This window comes from Phalacrocorax carbo, chromosome Z (genome assembly GCF_963921805.1).
Source record: "Phalacrocorax carbo chromosome Z, bPhaCar2.1, whole genome shotgun sequence".
NCBI classification, from domain to species: domain Eukaryota; kingdom Metazoa; phylum Chordata; class Aves; order Suliformes; family Phalacrocoracidae; genus Phalacrocorax; species Phalacrocorax carbo.
The window spans coordinates 52,736,828-52,762,500 of NC_087548.1; the positions used below are offsets into that span (position 1 = coordinate 52,736,828).

At 42.9% G+C, this 25,673-nt stretch overlaps 1 protein-coding gene across 6 annotated transcripts in view; it reads right to left on the minus strand.

Annotated features, from left to right (window-relative positions):
• ZNF462 (zinc finger protein 462) overlaps positions 1-25,673 on the minus strand; it is a 93,375-nt gene that overhangs the window by 40,332 nt on the left and 27,370 nt on the right. For 4 of the 6 annotated variants that reach the window (XM_064439059.1, XM_064439060.1, XM_064439061.1 and 1 more), the window contains exons 2-5: positions 11,127-11,378; positions 5,034-10,522; positions 4,008-4,172; positions 2,135-2,409 (exon numbers count right to left, since the gene is read on the minus strand). In XM_064439059.1, coding sequence (XP_064295129.1) covers positions 2,135-2,409; positions 4,008-4,172; positions 5,034-10,522; positions 11,127-11,346 — 6,149 coding nt within the window. In that variant the 5' untranslated portion in view covers positions 11,347-11,378. The remainder of the gene's footprint in view (positions 1-2,134; positions 2,410-4,007; positions 4,173-5,033; positions 10,523-11,126; positions 11,379-25,673) is intronic. The other 2 variants (XM_064439063.1, XM_064439062.1) reach the window with 1 other exon arrangement.

A 25,673-nucleotide genomic window follows, 5' to 3' on the forward strand; every position in this document is an offset into this window, starting at 1 on the left:
GTGGCAATTTGCCAAAACTACCCCCCACCTGCCACCTTAATTCTACATGTATTTCAGCATATTTCATTTTACTTTTCCTAAACTGTCCTTTTTTTACTGACTATCAGCACGCAGCTCAAGTGGCAGTTGTTCCAGCCCTCTCACACTACACAAAATTGTCACGGGATCTTTAGTCCCACACTGACAAGAGCTTGAGCCAGAAAATCCCTGTTTACGAGAGCTAACACTGAAGTCTGTGTACTCAAAGATCTGATGACAGCAAAAAAATAAAAAATGAGCTTATGTCTCCTCTCAGGGCCACTTCATACAAATACAATTTCATAGAAATCTGGGATGGAGGTTGTGGCAAGATAAAATGTACAGCTTTTCGGCAGAAATGGGAAAAAGTCTCCCAAATGAGTAAGACACTGAACCCTTGCAGTGAATACTTCATAGAACAAAACCAGTTTTAAATAGCTGACAGGAAATGAGTGTACTTAACAATAAAAGCAGACTGCCAAAGATGTATATAATACATATCAAGCTATTCTAAATACATACTTTAAGGTATTCTACACAGCAACAATTCAAAGTACATTCACAACCACATACTTTGCCCACAAAATTCTTCTGAAGGCAGGTTTTTAAGTGTTGGTCAGATTTGGGAGAACAGTGGGCTGTTTAAGCATTTGGTTTGTTAATTTCACAGACTATCTCTCGAGAGAGTAATTGCATCAGAAACAAAAATAAAAGATGAAGCAGATGACTTCAACAACAGCGACAATACCTATTATCAAGTTTGGTGATACCTGTAGAGTTCTTCCCTGCCATCCACCACTTTCTGACTTACCCCATCCTTCTACTTGTAGGGCACGACTTTATTCGCTTCCTAGGTAGGAAACAGAGTGACTAGACACCAAACTCAACACAAGTCTCATTTTGGAAGCAAACCATTTACTAGGCAAATAGCACATTCTCTAAACTTTGCAAGGTAGGGGCATCCCCCACTGTCAGCCTTGCCAAAGCAGGGTGGGATTCACCCAGTAGTACCCATTCTTCCCCCAGTCCCTTTCTTACTGTTGGCTGCTCAATCCTTTTCAACAAGGCAGACCACACTGTGGCATCAATTTGCAATGCTGTGACACTAGCAGAAATCTTGCTTTCTAACATGAGTTAAAAAATGCTTTTTATCATGCTTCCTCTCTCACATGCATTTGATTGCAAACCAGTGACATCCTCACCAAATTTAAGAGCGCTACTGACAGTGCTATCAATGCCTACATCAAATGAGCACCTGGATCTCTCTTCTTTTATTAAAATGGTAAATAAGCACCTCTCTCCCCAGAAATTTGGAAAAACATGTGCCTCTGAGTCAGTCCAAGATGCCAGGGGAAAATATCCCCCAAACCCCACTTTTTTGGGGTATGCTATATATATATGATTATGATTAAAATAATTTAAAAAAATACCCAGCTCAAGGAAGGCAAAGACAACATTAGGGAAACAAATCATACGAAATGTGACTATTAATGATGACTATGTATTTTTCACATGCTACATCAGACAAGGAAACATGCTGAAAGAGTCACTAGTATATCACACTAGTATGAACTTGAAATATTTGTAGACTGAAATTGCATACCATAACTAAGAAAAGACAAAAAAAAAATCTAATTTTAAGGTAAGTTTATGACAGTTATTTAACATTAGAAATGCAAACTCAATCATCAAAGAATTATAGTAATCATAAACAAGGTAGTTATATGCAGCAGAAACTCCTTATATATGAAAGATTAACATGGAAAATACTTTCTTCTTCTTGGCTTGTTAAGTCTCATGCATTTGACAAGGTTGCATAAGTGGTGGGCCTCACTGTCTGCCTACTGAAAGAAGTCTTATTCTTTTGCTCACATGCTTTTCCCCTACATGCAAAAAGCTAAAAGGGCTTAAATAAATTCAAGAAGATATAAAGATGTGACCTTTTATAAATAGCCACTCATAATGGCCAAAGATTTTGCTGCACGGAAAATACCTAAATGCTGAGAAAAGTGTTACTCAAGATGAAGTTGAGTGAGCTCTTCTTCAATGCCAACCTACAAAACAGTAGTGCTATTTTGTGCTTCTTTTGAAAACAAAAATAAAAGCTACAACTTACTTGTGCCTGAAAGCAGAGACAAAGGAGCAATACTGGCAGCTGTACTTGTCTTCCCGGGTAAACATGGCCAGAGCCAAGTGACTCCTCTCGTGAGATCGCAGACCCTGCATAGACATCAAAACCCGGTCACACTGGCTGCAGTGGTAGCCCCCAGGCCTGGTTTCATCTTCCAAGGATGCTCCAGATTCAGCTTCTGTAAATTCCACAATGCCAGGGTCTTTGGCTCCCTCACAACCCTCCATCAAAGTTGTGTTTGAAGAATCTTCAGCTTCCTGCTAAAAAACACATACCCCCCCAGAGCCATCAATTCTCTCTCCCTTCTGTCCCTCAGTCTTTCCCACGTGTTCATTATAATGCCTAGGCTTCCCACTGCATTATTTTTCTAAATATATCCCTACACAAACTCCACATCAATGGCTTTCTGAAAAAAGGGCCTACTCTTGGGAGGGAAAAATGTAATTATTGCATACATACACACATATGTAAAAGGAGCCTCACTCCTTAATCAAATTTGTGTCAGATAATGCAAAAAGACAAGAAACGGAATCAACTACCTTTCAATAGTCTTGATAGGAATCTTCTAAACTTGATCAGATAAACATTAGTAAGTTATAGAGCAAGTCAATTTTAGTTTATCTTGCTCTAGCTTACTGCATAGCTCCTCTGCAGACTAATACAGCTGTGTAGTCTACACTAGACTTTGTCCATCAGTGTCAAATTCACAACAAAGAAGCCAGTACTCTAAGACCCTAGAATCCTCTTTAAAAGTAAAATGCAAAGGAAAAAATTTTTTAAATTCCCTTTCTTAACTTTCCTTTCCCTATTCTAACCAGAGCATGCATTTTTCAGCAACTTTAATAACCTATAAGAGTATTTCCATCACGCTCCTTCAGCCATAGATTTCAGCTTTTGTTCCCTGCTACAAAATTTCTATTTACCCAAAAGAAAGCATTGACCCTACATAAACCTCACTTAAGAAGCAAGGAGAATTGGAGATGGACTGTTAAGAAGAAAGCATCTGAATCTGTCAGTAGTACCAGGTAAGGTATAGGAAGGTCAGTGGTAGGGCAATGAAACCTCTCTCAGGTAGCATGAGGTAGGCTATGAAGGACTTGGCTTCCTCACAACAAGTAGATGATGTCACGAAAGAAGCACCCTTAGGCAGCAGGAGTTTTGCCAAGAGCTCACTGCAGCGCGAGAAGGAATACACAGCTACTTCCCACAGCCTTGTTGCACTTTCACTGCCCCTGCCGATATCCTGGAAATACAGCTGTGGAGCACGGCCTATCCTTGGAGACGTCCTAGAAGGCATTGCCTTTCACGGAGAGAAAGGAACGACACATTTACACCTAATCACCTGAATGGGACCACTGGCTCAGCTGGCCATTGAATGTTTTGTTTGGAGTCAGTATACAAATTTCACGTGGAAAGGTGCACCACAAGCAACTTCGCACATTTGCATGTGCACACTTCCTCTTCTTAAAAAAAAAATTCAAGAAAAAAAGAAAACAAGCAGCTCTTTAGGGTGTAACTAAGCAGAAAAGTAGCCCAGAATAGCTGAGAGAAAGTCTCCTGCTCATAAACCAAGTCTTTCGGTCATCAACGACATCAACTCCTTTCTGGCTGAGAAGAAATGAGAATTAATAGTCTTCGTGCCCCTGGATCAAGAGTGAAAAAAAGTTAAAACATTTTAAAATAAACCAAATGCACTTCAGAAACTTAGTGTTAGATTAAAACATCATGCTGAACCAGAATACCCAGTTCAAAACCCATTCAACTTTACAAGAGCCCTCCATAGGTTTTCAATGAGTCCTTTATTTCAAACAATGCAAGAAGTCACAGTCGCCTTCAGTCACCTTTCTGAAATTCTTACCTTTACTGTAGCTGACACAGAAGAGACATTCCCATACTGGACATGCTTGCGGAGGTGATTACAGATGGCTCGAAGTGTTGGATGGACTTCCACGCAAAATTTGCATTTGTAGCCAACCACCTTCCTCTCCTTAAGTTTTGAAACATCTTCCAAGTGTCCAAAAGCCTGTTTGAGTACATAAGCATAAATCATGGAAGTATGTTTTGTTATCTCATTCTTAGGAACATGGTATCAGATTTTACACCTGAAGGGAAATTATGCTTGATGTACACATGTCCTGTTTTGCAGAACTGCAAGGTCAATTTTTGTTGACATCTATTAATGCCTCCCCAGAGCAAGTGGACAAGACGTCTGTGCAGGAGAAACCTTCAGTTTCTGCATAACAGTGGTCCTTTAGAAGACCATTCAGTTTGGCCAGAAACTGTGCTCTTTGACACCACAACTTCCCCAACAGCTGTGTCGAGGTTTTCCACAGCAAGTATATTTCAAACTGAAGCAGAAGGAAGAATAAGTGGCAAGAAAAGTAGCGGTTTTGTCTTCTGCTTGTGAGGCACTTGCCCAAAGCTTCAGTCACCAGAAAAAATTCATGTCCTGTTAATATTGAGTGCTTAATCAAATAAAATACTGAGAGAGAGGTTGAGAAGGAAACTGATGTGTTATTCAGGGATACACTGAAGAGGGGGATGGGACATTTTGTAAAGAATCTGGAACAAAGTACATGGCAGCCTTGACACAAAAGAACAAGGAACTGTCAGATACCTTGCTTTAAAGAAGGGTGGGAGGAAGGAAAGCAGATAAACTACTGAAGGAAGCAGTAGGAAGGAGCAGGGCTTTCTACAGAACCTGGGGAGATGTGGAGGAAATTAAAGCACAATGTGTAATTGACTTATGGAGCTCATTGGCATGCTGAGTCATTCATTAGCCTGTGGTCATTTGGCTGTCAAAATGAACATGGAAGTGGGCATTAGTGGGCTCCCTGGCAGGGAGCGGGCAGCAGGGAAAAAGACCAGACACACAAATCCTTACCCTCTCTTGTTTGAAATCTGCAAAAGCACCATCTGCATATTTCTGCTTGCTCAAAAGCTGCTTCCTCCTCTCCTGACGTTTGGCACGCTTCTGGAATTCCTCGTTGTGACCATTCAAGTGTGCGGTCAGCTCTGCTGTGCTATGCAATTTGGTATCACAGTGCTTGCACTGGTAGACAGGGTTCTGAGAGCGGGTGCCGCTTCCCAGTATGGTAAAGTCCCTCTTCAAATCCTTGCTGTGGTGGTCGGTGTAATGCATGCACAGCAGCTCTGCTGTGCTGAAGGACAGCTTGAAACATTTTATGCACCTGAAGGGAAGCCACTCAATTTCCTGAGCCTCAGTGTCCACCTCAGGCTTTTCAAAGTCATTCCTCTCCTCAGCTGGAGTTAGCTTTTCATGCTCATCGGCATACACAGCAGTGAAGTATCCCCCTAGCTTGCTTGCATGCTGCTTCTTAGGGAAAACACCAGGGTGACGCTTCATGTAGTGGGACACAATACCCTTTTTGCTGAAGGACTGGAAGGAACAAAGCGAGCATTTCTTCTTCTCCACAGCCCTCCTCAGCTCCTCACTTAACTGAGGAGTGTCATCCTTGGGAGGAGATGGAATGATCACTTTATTGGGTTTGTCGCTTACTGTCCTGGAGGCTGCTAAGCAGTGAGTGTAGTAAGCATCAATGTCATGTCTTTTCTGGTAGTGTGCCGCAAGCCCTTTGCGGATAGGATTGGTGTACGAACACAAAGCACATTTGAAGAGGTTGTTCTTGCCCTCTGGCTGTGCCCGGACATTGTTATGCTTGATGCGGTAGTGCCTAGCTATCCCCTTCCGGGTGGAACAGAAGTATTTGCAGAGCTGACACCGGAAAACTGTGTGAGACACTAAATGAGAACTGGAGAAATGAGGTGCTGGCAGAGAGACTTCTCCAACATCCTCAGCAGCAATTTCTGGGGAGGCCTTGATTTCAGTCACCATGTCTGGCTCCACTGCGGCAGACACCTTTGGTGGTGACTGGGCGAAAACATCAAATTCAGGTTGATTGTGGTATTTCTCATAGTGAATTTTCAGCTTCTCAAGTGTTCCATGGGTGTAAGGGCAGAGTTTGCACCGATAAGCACCATAGCCTTGCTTGAAAATCCTACTTGTCTCTTCCACATCATTCTGAGCAATATCATTTGACTGCTCCACATCATGCACAAAGTCTTCAGCAGTGACCTTTATTGATGGGTGCCGTTTCTGGTAGTGTGTGAGAACGCCATGAATACGTGTATTAATGTATGGGCAGTGTCTGCACTTGTATACAGCCCCTGGGTTAATGTCTATATCCTGAGCAAAGTCTGCAGCTTTCACTTTCATGCCAGGATGCTTTTTGCCATAATGTGTCAAGAGGCCATGCAAGTTGTTGTACTCAGACTGGCAAACTGTACACTGATACGGAGTGGAAGAGATGGCAGGGTTTGCAGAAGTCAGCTGGACAGTTTTTTCCTGGGAAAGGCTGGGATCCTCTGCACACTCTGCATCCTGATCCATCTGTGATGTTGTTATTTGGTCTTCAGAATCCATCCTGGCCCCAGCTTCATCAGGCTGCGGGATGGATTTCTCAGCAGCATCTTTCTCCTTAATGATATCTAACAACACAGATTCATCTCCATTCATGGCCCAAGGGTGAAATGCTTGGTAGTGATTAGTAATATCCCAAATGGAAGATGCTTCAAAAATGCAGTCTCTGCATTTATAGGTCTTTATCTCTGTTGGCATCACTAGGGCAGGAGGGGAAGGATCAGGACCTGCCCAGAGTTTAGTTGCCATATACGTATAGTCAACATAATGCTCGGGGTGTCTCCTTTGATAATGCACAAGCAAACCACTTGGCTCTGTGTGTGAATAAATGCACCATTCACAGTGATAACCAGCTTCTATCAAGCCATCCAAAAATGCCCATCTCAGAATGGATGTGACCGTGGCCTTCAGATTTGGGTGGTCTTTCTTAATATGTTTCCTCAATGCATAAAAGTAAGGTGATGTGTAGCTACACTGCCTGCATTTGAGGGCTCTTAGCTTTGACTTGTCCCGTTCGGTGCTGGAGGTGTGAGCAGGCATGCCGCCAGTTGATTTCTTCTGGCTGCGATCGCAAAGGCTTCTAATGGTGGCTGTATGCTGCCTAATCACATCTGCATTAGCTTTGAAGTCACGATGCTTCTTTTGATAATGAATGAGCACGCCTTTCACAGTCCGATTTCCATAATCACAGTGTTGGCAGAAGAACATTTCATTCTCTGGAGGATTCACAGAGGCCTCAGATCCACCCCGGCTCAACTGCTGCATTGACACTGGTGGCCTCTGAATACCAGGTGTCAACTCACCAGCCCTCATCATTGCTGCGGTGGGGGGTGCCTGTCTGATATATTTGGCAGTGACCTTTATCTCTGGGTGCCTCTTCTGGTAGTGGACAAGCACTCCCACAACTGAGCGGTTGCTGTATGAACAGTGTTTGCAATAGTAGAGTTCAGTAGCGAGGTCTGGGGGTGGTGGTGGGGGAGGTGGAGGTTGAGAAGCCAAGTTGGACAATTTTGGGGAGACAGGTGTCCCCAACTCAAAAGACATCTGTGCCAGGGCAGAGCCCCTGTCAACAGACACTACACGCATGGTCTTCTGAATTCTGAAATATGATGCTTTTTCTTCAGGGTGCTTTTTCTGGTAATGCACCAGAACAGAATGCATGTTAGGGCTTGCAAATGAACACACGTCACAGTCATAAACAACCACAGTATTGACTGGAGGTTCCTTCTGATTTTCACATTCAGGACTAAAACTCTTGGTGGCACTTTTGTTAAAACCAGCTGGCACACCAGCCCCACGAGCCACGGGAGTGGAGGTTGCCATAGTTTTTGGAGCAGAATTCAAGATCTCTCTCAGTGTCTGAGACTCTGTGTTCAGACCTTCTTGCTGTTCAACAACATAGCTTGAAAATATCATTGCATTGTTAATTTTCACTGTGGGATGCATTCTTTGGTAATGTGGCATCAGGCTTCTAACATTCGGGCTTGTGTAAGAGCAGAAGCGGCAGCGGTAGATCAGATCAGAATGATCAAAGTTCAGTACATTCATAGCTTCAGGGTGATGCTCTCCATAATGCTGCTGCAGGTCTTCAAAGTTTGTGTAGTCAATGTAGCACTCAAGACAGCGGTATACTGCGCTGTGATCATTGGGATCCAGGATATACCTAAAGCTGAATTTAATATAGGGATGCATTCGTTGGTAGTGGGTGCTAACACTCCTGGCAGATTTGTTGCTGAAATCACAGTGTTTACAATAGTAAAGCCTGCCAGAGTCGCTAAACTCCGAATTCTCGTTGTTCTGATCAGTACCATACATGTTTGACTGGCTCCCTAGAACAGAGGTATTAGGGCTCTGATGGTCCTTCATGCTCACAGAAGAATAATAGTCTTCCTCATCTTCAGATAAAGTGAGCTCAATCTCTGCTCCATTGGTGGAATTGTAGTCATGCTGCATGCTTCTAAAGTTTGTCTCCTTCTGGGAATCATTAGCCTCTCTGCCCCACATTTGTTGGGGTGTGTAAGAACTGGAAACCTCTATCATTGGTTCTGTTTGCTCCTCTTCTCTGTCTAACTCCACTTCTATCTCCACCTCATTGTCCTCCTCCTCTTCCTCATCATCCTCTACGTTAATCACAGCATCTTCTTGCTGTTTGTTTTGGTTGATTTTGCTCTGCAGATTGCTTGCTATTTCATCAATTCTAGTTCTCTTTTTCACTGGAGAGAGATCTAAAGGGAAGTCATTTGACACCTTCCGAGGGGCCTTCGCAACAAAGTTATTTTTAGATGACAGCCCAAGGATGGAGGTCTGGCTCTTCTTCACTGTGCTGGCAGAGGGGTGAGCATCTGCCTCACTCTCCTGTGGTGTGTTTGATGGCGGTCCATCATATTTTGGCAAGTTGTCACAGAATGAATGCTTGTGCTGCTGATGAACTCTGAGGCCTTTCAAAGTTGTGGTGGAATAGTTGCACATTGTGCACTTGTATGGATGTTGTGAATGGGGCTGGGGTGACTGCTGTTGTTGCTGTTGCTGCTGTGGCTGCACCGCCTCCATCATCCCAGCTGACTTCCTGCCATTTATATTTCCACTCTCGTAAGACACTGTACTGTCATTCAAAGAAGAGGCAATGCTTTCAGTCTGAGCGTTCATAGTGTCCCAGTCTGATGTTGCTCCTGTGTGACATTGCTTGTGGGCACCAAGCTTTAATGAACTCTTGCAAGTGAAAGGGCATTCATCACACTTGTACACAGCTGTCTTCCCAGACAGGTGGATGTTCTCAATGTGACGGGAAATGCTTCGGCGATGCATTGTCAAGAAAGGGCAAAAAGGACACTGGAACCTGTTCATATACCTTCTAAAGGGAATCCCCTTTGTTTCTAATAGTTTGTTGCCATCAGATCCCATCAGCTGCTCTGCAGACATTCCTGAGGTCTGGTGATCCATGGAGTTCAAGCCATTCTCGCTGTCCATTTCATTTAGCTCTTCATCTGAGCTGGAGTCATTTAGCATACTGCTTGTTTCCAGGTCAGCGGAAGAATTCGTCATATCAGCAATTCCATAGCGGGATCTGTCAGACAAATTAACCATGCCCGAGTTGTGAGGTGACTTAGGCTTCATTTGAGGGTAAGACACAGAAGAAAACTTGGAAGATGCGGAAGAGTTGGGCCTGATAAGGGAATTGCCCACAGAGCTCCTGAAGTTTGAGACATTAGTATTTGACATCTCACGTCCTGTTGTATTCATGGAGATATAATTAGAGTTTGGAGAGGCACTCTGGGCACTCTTAGATGGTACATCAGGTGCACTGGTTCCATCCTGTTGCTGCCTCAGGCTTGACAGTATTTTTACCATGCTGCGGTGCTTTTTCATCATGTGGTCACACCAGCGCTCCCTTCGAGGTGTCTGGTAGCTGCACCATTCACAGCAAAAGTTGCCCCTAGACTTTGTCAGGGGCTTGACCATAGATTCCAAAATGCTCCGCTCCACCACCTCTGCAGGCAGCTCCTTGCAGGGTTCTTGCACTGGCACAGAAGCAGACGTTGATTCAGACATAGCGGCAGCAGTAGGAGGAGTTGAACTCTCTTTCAGGTTGTTTTTGTGATACATTTTCTGATGCTTAATAATCCTCGCGCGCCTGGGTGACTTGTAGGTGCAGAACTGGCAACTGAAAACTTTGCCAAACCCTTCATGCATCATGATGTTGTAACTTAGGGAACTAGCAGTTGGTGGTCCTACTGAGCTCCCCCCAGACTGTGCTCCATGAACCTTGCGTGTGTGCTCTATGAGGAGGTTTTTGGAACGGAAGTAACGCACACAGAACTTGCACTGGAAAAACTTGTTGGTTGGTTTAGGATTTGGAGCCATGTGCTGACCATAGAAAGTCTGGCTCTGGCTATAGTAACTTCCAGTTCCCATCTGACTTGTTGCATTTTGCCCTAAAATGAGAATTAAGGTGTATATGTAAATAAATAAAATCAAATAAAGAGGCTTTTCTCCACCCACCCTGTATGCATAAAAATGCAACCACATCCTGAACAGATGATAATCACACCAGGATTCCCTCACATACTTATGGTGATATCTACATATCTGGCAATGGTCAGAAAAATTACCATTATGCATAGTGTCTACAGATATATATGACCGTGGTGTCCAGTTTGGGATAGATAATTTCCAAAGTAATATTCCTGGGGAAAAAAGAAAGCTAGTATGCTAATAAAGTTGAAAATTTTGAGGTGGTTCATGGTAGCGAAGAACAACCATGAATCTCTGAAAACCAAAAAGCAGTATGAAGAAATATATCAAAAGCAGCTGGGAAACAAAATCATCCTCCATGTCTGCATTTACAGAAAAAGCCATGGTCAGAACCAATATGGATGAAGATAGACAACTGCTTTGCTGACGCACCAATAAAGATAATGTGAGCTTTTAAATCACATTAAAAGTAGGAACTAAAACACACTGAAATAAGCCACATGTAAAATAGAGGGTTGGAGCTGAGATCTTCGAGTTGAGATCAATCTTAGAGTTGAGATTTACCTGCTATTTCATCTGCAATAGTAAATTCATCCTTTACAGAAGAAAATTCAACTTCAGTCTGGTTGCTAGCATTCATGGAACCAGACCTTGGCTGGCTAGGACTTTCCTCAGAGACATCAGTGGGCTGCAGAAAAGCAGTGTGAACATCCTGAATGTGAGCTTTTAGGTCTTCATAAGATGGAGCTCGAAAATCACAGCCGTCACACTGCAGCACCTCCATGGTTCAGGGATGATCTTTTACATTAGAAAATTCTGCAAGAAAAACGGGATGGAGAGAAGAAAGAGACATGTTGTACAGCAATGCCATTGTCACGAATCCTGAAAATAAGTAATACCAAGCTTATGATGACTCAGTCAGTTCCAGAGATTCGCAAATACTGAGGCATAAAACTCAACCTTTGCTTACCATATTAAGAGGCATCAATTCAGATTCACATAAAGTCCTATCTAGGTAGCTCACATGTTGCTGACTCAACACTAAGTCAACTTTCTAGCAAGTGACTATTGATTCAATGGACTTTGTCCTCTTGTCTTTTCCATTACACAGGATAGGGCTATTGTTCAGTAATTTTGTCTTGTTTAAAGACCACAACCCATATGCTAGAGAAACAGTACATTACTCCCAGTCATGCACTGAAATTTACAATCAGAAGACAGTGGCTTCTGCCTTTATGAGACCCACTCCAGCCTCCCTGGAAATTGCCAAGTCCTGCCAGTTTCACTACCACAGATGAAAAGCCTCCCAGGAAGAAACTTGCCTTTCTTCCCATCAATCCTGATGTTGGTGGAAAACCTAGACATAACTGCAAGATGAGGTGCAGCTACATGAACCCAAGGTAGAATGCTTTGCTCTGCCCTACTTCCACCAAACTTTGTAAGGGCATCTCCATTCTTTGTTAAAATGTTTATGGTTTAATTTTAGTTATACTGGGGACATGATGACTTTTGTGCATTAGCAGTCTGGGGGATGGAAAGGCATGCAGGAAGAAAGGGACAGCAACTGCAATAGGAATACTGCAAAAGTACAATGGAAACAGGAGTTACAAAGACTCAGAGATATCATTACTTTCTTGGTTTATCCAAAAGCTCTGTGTACCTTTAAGTATAAAGCAACACAAGATACAGTAACATGAAGTATGGTGGTTCAGCTTGTGACCAGTTAATCCAGCAACACAGAGTTTTATGTTTTGACACCACCATGAAGGAGAGACAACACAAAGCACAACCAAGACAAGAAGCCTTAGACCCTCCTACCCTGTCCAATCCATAGGCACATGAGCAACCTTCCTATGTTAATATAGGAATTACTTCTTTAAGGATCCAGGTGCTGCACTGGGGAAGGATGATAAACCAAGTATTTCAGAGTTCCAAGGCACAATGGCAGCCCAAAGGACCGGTAATTCTGTGTGTTTATTGTGTGTAGAGTAGGAAGCTACTTCCACAGCGAGGAGAAAGCTCCAAAACATTAGGGCACAGAAACAAGAGAGGGTACAGCATCAGGATTTTGTACAAAAGGATGCTTCTTCTGCTAGACTGCTAAAATAAACTTCTTGGAAGTCAAATTCTGGACAGTCTGAGCACAGAGGCTCTCCATATATTCACCTACATTACTTTGCAGGCTGCACGGTGTCCCTTCTCTCCCCCACTCCCTCCCACCACCAATAAAGAAAATGAACGCTGCACCAGCTTCTTTTCAGCTAACAACGTTACAATAATCGAGATACTCAAGCTTTTATGTGCAAGCACCAGACCAAATTGTGTGGAAGAGGTTGCTATCTGCTCTGGATCAAATTACAGCAGTGAGTGAAGCCCCACCCCACGTCTCCTTTAGCACAGTCCATTAGACCTGAAAACAAATTTTTCCATGGAGCAGACGACTCCTGCATTTAGAGTACTTCACAGAAAAGCAGATCATCCAGTTTTCACTACCCATCCCCCAAGCTTAGTCCTTTCATCTCAGCCAAACAAGCCACAGCTCTGCTGAATGTGTTTATCACACTTTCAAGAGATATGAGCCCCTGCGTCACTGAAGCTTTAAGACTCACTAAGCTGCCCTAGTCCTCTGAGCTTTGGGAGCAGCCATTTTAGCTCAGACAACTCCTGCACTCAGAGGCTCAGAGCTTCTCACCAGTGCACAACATGGCCTCGCTTATCTCAGCTTCATCTCAAGCACACCAGGCTTTTTCTTTTTTCCTCCTTTTTTCCCTCCTCCGTCTTGGATGGCACTTGAAAAATCAGCATCCCCAGAATGTATCTCCCCTTCTCCTGCATGACTTGCCCCCCCAAGTCATGTTGCCCCTGTACCCCTTCACTGCCCAAGCAGTGCCTTCCCTCCCTGAGCAGATCACCCACAAGCATCTCCTAGGGTTGGTTTCCCTGTCCCATGGATAACAAATGTGACGGTTTGTTCCAGAAACAGAGCATTACAGCATCAAGACACTGGTCCAAGCTGTCCTACAGGCAGAGGCAACACACAGCTGAGCCTCCTGCGGGGGGGCTAGGGGGGAGGCAGGGAGGGGGCCTCCAGCCTGCCCTGTCCCTGGGGAGCTCTCCTGCTTGGCGCAGAAGACACACAACCCCACTCCCCTGCCAGATTCCAAAGTCTAATGACCTTTGTTAATCACCAGCCAGCCCGTCTGCATCAGCAAACCCTGCCAGCGGACACACCCTTCACACAAAGGCTGTAGCTATGCCTTTTAGGAGAGGTTCTCTGAAAGCTCCATTGTGTAGAACAGAGAAAAAACAACACACACACAAATCTCGCTCTTCCCCCCTCACGCCCTCCCCGGCCCCCCCCCCCCCGCCCCCCAACCTCAGACCCTTTAGAAACACCACCACAAAACGCTTTCAGCTCTCTTTTGGAAACTTCAGGCCAGCTTATAAAATAGAAAACCAGAAGGGAATGCAAACCTGACATTCTGCAAAAAGATCATCCTGGCAGCTTCGGGAGGTAAAACCACCACTATCCCCATCTCCAGCAGTCACTGATGCTTGGAGAAGGTATCCTCAAGGATGCTGGTTGCAGCCTAAGCAGTCTTAAACCAACAATACCCTTCTGCTAAAAATCAGAAGGAATAGTTGAGACATCATTAACAGCTGCTGATTAAAAAAACTGATGGGAGACTTTCTAATGGGTTCTAGCTTGAATCTCTGCAGGGTCTGTACCACAAAGGCAGCACCAAGTCAGAGAGGTTAATCTTACTGCAGCTATGAGGATCAAACATCAGGTACAGCTGAATGGACTTGAAGTTTTCACCATGCATAACACTGAAAGCAGGATGAAGTATTTTGTAAGGAATTCGGCTTTACCATTTCCACATTTTTCGTTCAAAATTCAGGCGTTGCACAAAGGCGAAGAAAAACACAGACTGCTAGCTTGAGCTCATATATCAAAAGAAACTGAGACACAATGTGTGTCATTCTCTCTTCTTGGTCCGCATGGGATATGGAACTGAGAGAGACCCACCTACCTACCAGTAAAGAGCATTTTCAAGTGCAGATGTTAACATACTGGCAAGACACACACTCCAAGTAAAGGAGAAAAAGCAAGAGTTGCAGCTTCCATCATGACCAGCTAAAGCAATGCATTCCATAATCCTTTAAATTTTCAAACAGCAGTATAAGAAAATTTAGAGGGGGATGGAGGTGGTGGAGGGAGAGAGGAGTTACCAAATCCACTAACTAAAAAGCATTAGAGTGGGGAAAAAAAACCAAAACAACCAAACACAACCACCATGAAATTAATCCATAAATCCCACAAGCCTTCTAACATATTCACAACCAATCTCTTGAGACCACATTGCCCACAGATAATGTGACTTCTAAAATACCCTTACTAATGCGATGCTAACCTCACCAAACAGATTATTAAAAGGCCATTGTCTGACTAGTTTGCATTTACAACCTCTTCCTAAAATATATGGCTTTAATGCTTAATACGGAGAAGAGGTATTCTCAGTTTCCTTACATGTGGAAAGCTTCCAAAACATTGGGCAAAAGAGATTCGGAAAGCCATGGTTTTAAAGACCCAAGGTGAAGCCTCGAATTGTCTTTGACTTCCTTCTCTACACTCATAAATGCGTGAGAACATCAGAGACACAGTTGCATTAGATTTGTAGGTTTTTAAAATTCCAGAACAAAATATAATTGTGCTTGTTGAACAACAGTCATTACAGAATTTGGCAGCAGCCAAAGTAGTACAAATCATTATGTTTAAGTTTGGTTTTAAAGCTTCAAAATGCAAAATTAATTGTGAAGCCCAAGGCATTGACCTCAAAATTGAGCTTCTGTGGTTTGACTACCCATCCGTTACATTTTGAGATGGAGTCAGCAGAGCTTCTAGAAGTTAAGAATATGCACATGCACAACCACAACTGAAAAGGTCAGTCAGACCACACACACTATGTGAACTTCCAGCTCAGTATTAGTAACTTTGCATGTAAAATGAAGAAATCTCCGGTTCTCCAAGCCTTCTTCCAGTCAGATGATCAGAGGCATCTCTATCTCTACCTCATACACGCAGGCTGCAAACACAGCTTTCATTTTACTCTGTGCCAAGGTGGAGCTCACAGATGGAACAGGCTTCCCAGGGAAGTGGTTGAGTCACCATACCTGAAGGTATCTAAAAGACAGGTAGATGTGGCACTTAGGGACATGGTTTAGTGGTGGACCTGGCACTGTTAGGTTTATGGTTAGACTTGATGATCTTAAAGGTCTTTTCAAACCTAAGTGATTCTATGATTTTATGATTCTATGATGTTACACACCCCATCACACCAGCAGAAACACTGCCAAACCGCTTTCAGCTGGAGAAAGTCCCCCTGGAGATGCAGTTCAGGGCACCCACAGGCCTCTCTCTTCCTCAACAGCCCTTGTGGGGCTTCCCCACAGCCCAGGACTCCATTTCACCCTGTGGTGCCATCAGCCCCTGCCCCAGTGACACCACAGCAGGGCCAGTCTCCAACTCCACACAGCCCTGCCCTGCATCCCGCTGAGCCAGGCCCACCTGCAAGCCCATGGCCTGGCTGGGCCCCAGGGGTGCTCCCAATGCCTGGGGCTGAGGTTGCCCCTAGGCCTGCCCTGCTCCCAGCTGGGGTGGTGGGGCCCTGGCTGCCAGCCTGACCTGCTGGCTCCATCGGGAGTCCCAGTGACTTCTGCACAGCACGTTGGGTCAGAGCAGATTAGCACAAACAAAATGTCTTAGGAGAGGCTGGAATCATGCACCAGAGTCATATTTTTTCCTTCAAAACATGCAGGAAGCCTGAGTGTTGGTCTAATCTCCCCACCTCCTTCCTGTTGCTGTTGGAGATCAACCTGCCAGAAATAAACTACCAAACACTATGGCAATACGATTCACAATCAACTAATTACAGACTCGAGTAGTTTTCAAAATTCCCATGAGTAACACTGCAGGCATTTTTCCCTGCCAGAGAAGCCTGGGTTTTACGAGGCATCAGTGCGTACAGCTGCAGTGAGGACCTTCCAGCTGTGCCACCTGGGATCCTGGCTGCGTTCAGCTCATGTGTGATGGAGCTGCTGCTCCAATGTCCTAGGGTTGGGGGTTGGTTTGCCTGGTTTTTTTTTAAACACTTTTATCATATAAGGTCACAACAGGGAAAATGAGGACTAAACAAGTAAAATCATAGAAGCAATGCAAAAATTTATACAGTTGAGAAACTGGAAACCTGAAGGCTATTCCAACTGGAGGAAGCCACCCTCATCTTTCATTTATGAAAAAACCCATAATTAATGAGGAATTAAAATAATAAATTCAACTGTCAACTACAATCATGCAATGTTTTTTTCAATTACCAAAATCCAGTCAAGCTACTGGGATTTTTGGTCCTCTGAGGGTTGTCTTTGGAGTTACTCCTCCAAGCTGGTATCAAAATAAACTAAAGGGAAATACCATTTCAAAGAATCACAGAATAGTAGGGATTGGAAGGGACCTCAGGAGATCATCTTGTCCAACACCCCTGCTTGAGCAAGTACACCCTGCGCAGGGTGTACAGGATTGCGTCCAGGTGGGTTTTTAATATTTCCAGAGGAGATCCCACAGCCTCTCTGAGCAGCCTGTTCCAGTGCTCTGTCACCTTTAAAGTAAAGATGTTTTTCCTCATATTCAGGGGGAACTTCTTGTGTTCCAATTTGTGTCCATTGCCCATTGTCCTGTTGTTGGGCACCACTGAAAAAAGTCTGGCCCCAAACTCTTAACACCCACCCTTTAGATATAGTTAAGATCCCTTTAGCATTGGTAAGATCCCCTCTCAGTCTTCTTTTCTCCAGGCTGAACAAACCCAGGTCTCTCAGCCTTTCCTCATAAGAGATATGCTCCAGTCCCCTGACCATCTTCATAGCTCTCTGCTGGACTCTCTCCAGTAGTACCCTGTCTTTCTTGAGCTGGAGAGCCCAGAACTCAACACAGTACTCCAGATGTGGTCTCACTAGGGCAGAGTAGAGGAGAAGGATAGCCTCCCTCAACCTGCTGGCCACACCCATTTTAGTGCACCCTAGCATAGGGTTGGCCATCTTAGCCACAAGGACACATTGCTGGCTCATGGTTAACTTGTTGTCCACCAGCACTCCCAGGGCCTTCTCAGCAGAGCCACTTTCCAGTAGTTCAGCCCCCAGCCTGTACTGGTACATGGGGTTGTTCCTCCCCAGGTGCAGGACCTTGCACTTGCTTTTGTTGAATGTCATTGTGTTCCCCTCAGCCCAGCTCCCCAGCCTGTCCTGGTCTCGCTGGATGGCAGCACAGCCTTCCGGTGTATCAGCCACTCCTCCCAGTTCTGCATCATCAGCAAACTTGCTGAGGGTACACTCTGTCCCTTTGTACAGGTCATTACTCACTATGTGGAACAGGACTGGACCCAGCACAGACCCCTGGGGAACATTTCTTTTTTAACTTTATTTTTTTAATTTGATAGAACTGTATTTTGATAGTACTCCATGGGTTGGGTTGCGTTGCAACTGCCCAGTCTGATACGCTTACTTTGTGGTTCGTATTTTCATGTAATGCACTTATGACAAAATTTTATGACCAGTTATACCTTTTATTATTAATGATCTCCATACTGATGCCCAGTTTTGGGTCATATATTACATTTTGGAACTTAACAGTTATAGCTATGAGGGAAATACATTAGCTGGTACATGTGATCACGCTGCCCATTTCTTCCAGTAAATATTTCTGTACATGGAATACAACATAAGATATTTTCAGGAAAGAACTTCTATTACAGATGCATTACAACTCATCAGTAAAAACAACAGAGCAGAGACAGACTAATTTTTTTTCCTAAAAGGTATTTATCCAGCGACCTGGAAGACTGAACCTGAAGTGGGCTCCAGGTCAGACTTCACAACAACACGAAGTCTTCCTACTACTTCCTTTGTACATTATATTCCAAACTTTTCAGAAATCTCCCAGTCACAGAAAACAGGACAACCAACTTTGTTGATCCCTATACACTATTTACTTATGTTCCTGAATACACACATTCATTTAACATACCTGATACCATACATGGATCACTGTAAAGCTATCGCATAGCTTGCAAAATCTTCTACACTTTAAAGGAAATATAAACCACATTACTCTTAAAGCTTGCGGAAGAGAGGCTACACAGTGCTCGGAGGTGCCAGAGGCATAGATGGGCTTTTCAGTTCAGGAAGAGAACAAGGATTCACAGAACCTCTGGTTATTTTTCTTTTGGGGAACTGAATACACAAACACATAAATGCCCTGAAACAGGTCCAAATGGTGGATACAGTGCTATCAGCTCGACCAGTTCTCCAAGACTATGATTTTTTTTAAAAATGGGAAATAAAGCCAAAAACCAACTAATGCAAAAAAAACCAACCCCAAACCAGAAAAATATGGTGTACAGTTAGTGAATGTCAATGCATATTAGCCATCTCACTGTAAGACTCTAGGAGACTAGAGGCACATCACAGATTTTATAAGAAGGTATGAAAGAAATGAAAATCACAGATAGGAGCAGTCCTCAGGCTCAAGCAGACAAAACAAACTGGTAAGTTACCTCACTGCAGAAAACACAAACTTCCCTAGCAAGGAAGACAAAAGTCCAAGATGGAATACTTTATCTTACACTCATGTGTTACTTGCAAGGAAATAAAATCAACAAAGATAATTCAGATATAAGTAACAAAACTACAAATAGCATCAGGCTGGGTCTTTAGTGATTCAAGCTACCTAAATGCTGACCATTCCTTTTCAATTTCTTTACAAATAATGTCTCCTCTTCTTTCTCTGGGCTCCTGGAGTGTACATATATATCTGTTCTTTTTTTTAAAGATACATGAAGAGGCCATCTAAATGCCTGAAGGATACTTTCAAATGTCAAACTTTTAAAATAAAAGCAGATTGCAAATAAAATGCCACAACTTAAGTAAAGAGAAATTAAGAGAGAGTCATACAAAGTATGATTCTGACATTTTTTTGTCTTCCATTCCTGAAGGTTAACTTTGAAACATTACGTTGTATAGAGCATGGGCAACTGAGTCTTAGAATGAACAACTTCGCCTATGAGAAGGATCTCAAATATTAAGTGCTTTTGCTCCAAGCACTGATGGGTTTTTCTGATCTTCTAAATAACTTTCATGGCACGTTATTAATCCCTACAGAAATAAAAGACTCTAAATATATGTGAGAATCTGAACAACTAAATGGTCAGAGTAGGACTTTTTCCCTTATTAAGAATGGCAAGTACTTAATTTACTGCACAAAAGTAGTTGTAGAGGTGCAAATACAGACACACAGTTTTCTCAAGTTTTTCTGTGGTTCACCAGAGCCAGTAAACAGAATACTGCTTTGGCCATGTGTTACAAGAAGATGCAACAATAATTTTACTAGGAATGGGGAAATTTTTATCAGATAGACTCTTTTTTTTTTCAGAATAAACTTAATGTTTCCTTTCCTACCAGAAGGTGAAGAAGAGGGAGAAAATGAAAACACACAAAAAAAGCAGTAAACCATTTTCCCAGTCAAAACCTGTAAAGAAAATACCTGTTTAAATCCTTCCAGGATTTAGGAGGAAGATGGAACAGCACAGAGCAAAACTCTACAGGAAACGAGCCAAGTTACCCACCTCACTAACACAACCCAACCTCTCAACACCCTTCTGCATCGACATACGTGTTCAAGAGGCAAGTGGGCTGGACCAACCTGAGAAAACAGATACCAGAGCCAAGCAACTTGGCTTTTGTGCTCTGATCCTTAGTGCTCCCCATATGGCATAATGCAACTGAAAGCAGTGGGTCTGGGGTTTCTAATTTCCAGCCAAGAGTGTGTTGTTAATTACTCGAGAAATGCAGTTCCTGAGAGTTAAGAGAAGTGCGCTCCACTGTGTACATGGACTTGGGAGAGGAAGATGTCAGTAGGTGGTGCTGGAGAACACGGCAGCAATCTGCCTCGGTACTCCAGAAAACCTAATTCCTTCTCATACATTGCAAATAACATCTTCTAGGAGCTCTTTACACAAAGGATGCATTACCAGCCTCACCCTGGAAGGAGTAGGGGGAGGAGCAGGCTCCTCAGCCTGGCATAACCCCAGCAAAGATCTCTTTCTTGCCAAGAAGTCAGAGCTGTTATAAAAGGGGTCCTGCCAGTAGCAAATCATACATGACAAACTCAACCACATACCCTGCTACACCATGAACTGAAGTGGGAAAGAATAAAGCTGTGATTGAAGAAAGAACAGATTATCTCCTGATGGCCATCTGCCCTTAAACGAACCCTAAAACAGACCTGCACAGCCTGTAGTGCCTCTAAAAGTAACCTTGCCATTCACCCCGGACTACATGCTCCATTCCATGGTCACTTGCAATGCTGGTTGTTTGCAAGCATGCTTTAGAGGACCAATTTTAGTTTGCAAGGAGCATGGGTTTTTTTACAGAGGCTAAATACAGCTTACAAACTGGTGACAGAGCTAAACTGTGGGAACACATGAACTGCTGGATTATTTTAGGGGCCACAGAATTTTAATCTTAGAGATCTGAGATTAGATGAGCCAACACAGCTGGTTCAAAACACAAGCAGGCACCCTCAGTGGAGTCACAGAGATGGAAATCAAGTGACTGCACTCAGAAACCAAAAGTGCGAAGGGCAAAGCTCTGCTTTGGGACTGCTACTGAAAAATGTCTTCAAGAACGCAAAATAGAGATTATCACCACTTTGAAAGATGGATGTGAAAAGGTGCTTTGCTGGACACATGTTCTTCCTTTACGTGCTTTGCTGGACCTATGTCACAGCAGTGGTGACAGAGACTGAACTTGGCTGGTGAGAGGAGTCATCTTTCAGCCAGAGATCACTTCCATAATACAGCACCAAGTTTGGTAGACATTCAAGACTCTCTGAGTAAGAGAAATTCACAGGGTAGTTGGGAACCAAAGAAACATTGCATGGATCAGATCCAAGCGAGCCAAAGCCCACTGCCTGCCTTTTGTCACCAATATGAGGTCAGCTTAGTAAAGGCCCTGGGGATGATGCAGTCCTCTCCCTCAGTCCATCCTGAGATCTTGCATACTCCAGAGGTACTCCTTTAAAGGATTAACGCCACGCAGAGCTGCAGGTGGAAAGGATGAAAAGGGCATTCAGAGGAATGGGTTTAACCCTATAAAACTGGAACCAGAAGTCATGTTCTGAACCAGCAAACAAAACTGAATAGAACATACCACCTCATGCAGGCTCAAGGCCACCTCATGCACCACTCTAATTATAAAGCAGGATTCATGCTGAAACTGTGGTGGAGGACAAGGAAACACTAATCAGCAAAGTCTAAAGATTGTTCTGCTTTCCCAGTATACTCCCCAGAAACACTCGTTTGAGGAGCTTCACTGACATCCTAGCTATTTTAACATGGCCTTTGTCTCCAGTTACCCCTCCCCTTCCCCCAAGCTTCCTGCTATATTTGACATTTGCTGGGTAGTAAGCAGAAGCCTCTCTGTCAGCCAGTTCATTTCCTCAGGTAATACAAATCCATCACTGACCCATTTATAATGCCAGACAGAATACAGAGTTTTATTTGCCCACTGAGTCACTCGCAGTATGGCAGCCAGCATTTCTGCCCCAGGTAGAATATATACTTTTCAAGTATTTGACAGATCTCCCGACTAGTGATTATCACTAGGCTGCCACTCTTCTCCCTGCCATCCCTCCCAAAAGATCTTTTCCATCTGCGCAAGTCAAGATCCTCTGTCTGTTTGGGATGGTGGCAGCAAGATGCTGGTCCTGTCACTGATGGCTGAAAAGTGATCCTGCTGAAAAGGAGGGACAATAAGCTGCAGCTAACATTTACGTTGTCCAAAATACTTCACTTTGTCACAAATAAATTTTTATATGTATTTCTATAGTCCATTGGATAACATGTTGGGATGGAATATATGCACACTGGAATGCAATATCCTGGGTGCAGATGAGAACCTTACTTCTTTTACTCCCCCTTCAACCTCCATCTCCGGCCCCTTGGTCCTTCCAGGAAACAAGTTTTTTCAGTTGGTGTAATCTATAAAGCCCAGGTACAAAATATTTAAAATAGCATACTGGCTCAATCATCATCATTTGTGTGATATGCAGATAGCATACAGTCCCTAGAAGAAACTAAGTGGAACATCTACAACGCTTTTCAAGGTGGAGGCAGGGGGGGAAGTAATTCAGACAGATCCTAAGATTATGGATCACAATATCTAAGAATTGACCAAGGTTAATTGAAGTTTTCCAGCCAGAAAGTGTTTGGATCAAAGACGCATTAGAAACTATTGCATTAAAAATAGGAAGAAGCTGCTATTCCCTATCAATAAAACAAACACACTTTGTTATGCGGGTAATAATTAAGAACGATCTCCCTCACAAAAAGAAAAAACCCCAACCTCTTGTTAACCTTATTTCTCATCTTTCCAATAATAAACAGTCCTTTCCCCTGACTACTTCGGACAGATTCAAATTAAGGAAAAAACTATTATTAAAGCTGGGTTGTATCAAAAATTGTAAGATGTGGAAGCTCCTAATAGAGTTCTTCTGTCCTAGTTTAATCCTTTTTTGCTTTAAATAAGCCGTTTGAGGGTCAGCCACTAACACCCAATTTCTTTTTCTTCCTCCCAAGAAATACCCAAACAGGAAATGGACCATAAAGAAGAAAAAATAACTAACACTTTCTTTGTAATAAGGCCCATGGCTAAGAGGGGCTGAGAATTTTAACCAAATGCATCTTTCAAAAGCTACAATCCTTGCAAGTATGTAGACATTACAGAATTATTGCGGCTTTTTTCTCTTCTGCAAGTCCATTACAGAACACGGTTTTTTCTGGTGTTGTAAATGCTCTTACATTTAACCATTTAAAAGTGGAAAAATTTCAAGTGTCTTAAATAACTAGGAAGGTAACAAAATCCAATTTTAGAACAAAATAATCAGTTTCCATTGTCATAAGATTACTCTCATTTTGAAGAAAGTGGAACCATTCTTGCTTTACCCTAAAGGTATGGGGTGAAAGCTGATAAAAGAGAAACTAATTGCCAAAATGTTATCCCAGAATATGTAAACAATTGACAAACTGCATAGAAATAAAAGTGTCTCTTGTCATAAGGGAAGTTTAGTTCAAGACTAGTTCATCAATATAAAAGGTATCTCTTTGAGAAAAGAATTAAGGGAGACCAGAACACCTGGTTCTTATATTTTCCAGCCACACAATCCTTCCATTTAACCCAGTGAATTAAACTAACAATTTCTCATAATTTACAAATAGTTCATTAAAGATTTTAGCTACCTCTGGCCATCACCAATTTGAAACTTGGCCATCATGTTTTATTCAAACACTCTGAAAGAAAATGGCATATCTTCATTATGGAAAAAGAAAAGCATAGGACAGTCCACTTAAGAGAAAGTCTCTGGATTAATTAGTTTCCTTAACCTTTGGAAATCTGTGTAACCTGGAAACTGAACCCAAATGCTTGATTTTTTGTAAGAGGCAGGATTTAGAAAAGTCAGCACAGGTCCCCAGACAGCACTCTCTCTAAAGCAAGGTGAAGACTGGAAGAGATTTTCAGTTTTCCTTGCCTAAAAGAAGAGACTTCTAGGGTAAATTCAAGGTGGAAGGACTTTTTCTAAAGTGCTCATTATGTGCCTGGTCAAAAATGGGACCTTCTCCAAATAGGACAAAAATGCCCTGAAAAAAACACTAAGATACTTAGACAAATTCAAGAAAAGGCACCTTAGACTTCACCAGGACTTTGGTTGTGCACATAGATACCAAGAAGCGACAACGAATCACAGAATGGTGGGGGTTGGAAGGGACCTCTGGAGATCATCTTGTCCAACCCCCCTGCTTGAGCAGGGACACCTAGAAGAAGCCTGAAGAGAAGCATTAGATAAACAGCAAAGAAATGGTCTTCCTATAAGCTTTGTCCTCAGAAAATCTCTTCTTTCATTTCAAATCCAGGTATGTTATTGAAGGTTCATGAGACAGTGGCTCTTCAGGACAGGTATTCTGCTTGTGGCTACCACCAGAATCCCACCCATGCATGGCTCTAGGAAAGCAGTCTGGGCGGCAGTTCTCTCTTCCCATGGTACACTAGCCATTACTTTAGCTGCAGAAAGAGTAACTGCTCCAGGCATATTCCCTCTCTGGAATGGAGGAGACAGAACATCTTGACTACCAACTGCTCCTCAACCAAAATACAAAAGTACAATGAGGTCACTGTGTATCTGCATATGGAGCAGATCCATTTTGTTTGGAAGTAACACTTAGTGTTATGATTCTGAGTAGCCGTCTGCAACTGACCTCAAATATGTTTTCCTACAAACACTCATCAAGGCTCCAGGTCATCCTGCACGTCACACCAAGCCATATGTGTGAGAAGAACCAGAAGTGAGGCTGTACCCACACTTGGACATACTTCTGGGCTTGAGGGGGGTTATTTGAAACTGCAATAGCTCTCTCTAAATAACTCCATGGGTAGACAAACTCGACATTTACTCTGCACTCAAAATAGATGGAAGTGGATAAGATATATTTTAAGCTAACAAAGATGGCAACAACATTTTAAAAAATACCCAAAAGTACCCAGAAGATTCAAGCTCTGTGATGGTTTAAAACACTCAACAGAACTTTCAACCTGATGAGATACAAACAAAATTATGCGACATAACATGCCTTTTAATTAATCTGAAATCTTAAGAAGTAATGTTCTGAAAGCAAAGGAAGGGTAGTCTGACTCACGTTTTCAATAAAGAGAAAAAATTACGTGTGGTAATAACAAAGACACATTGCAATGTTCTACAGTTCCAAAGCAAAGGGGTATATAATTGAAGTTGGTTTTGTTGATTATTATAGAACCACTTAAAAAAAGGAACCAAAGTGTGACTTAAAGGGAGGAAACGTACAAACTTCCCAACTTACTTTTTTTCCAAGAGGTACACATAAATACTTTACGTAGATCAAATGTCATTGAATCCTCCAGCTCAAGAGGTTTTAAAATAAATCAGGATTACTGCAAAGCAGAACCATATAAAGAAATCCTTTTTTCTTCTTC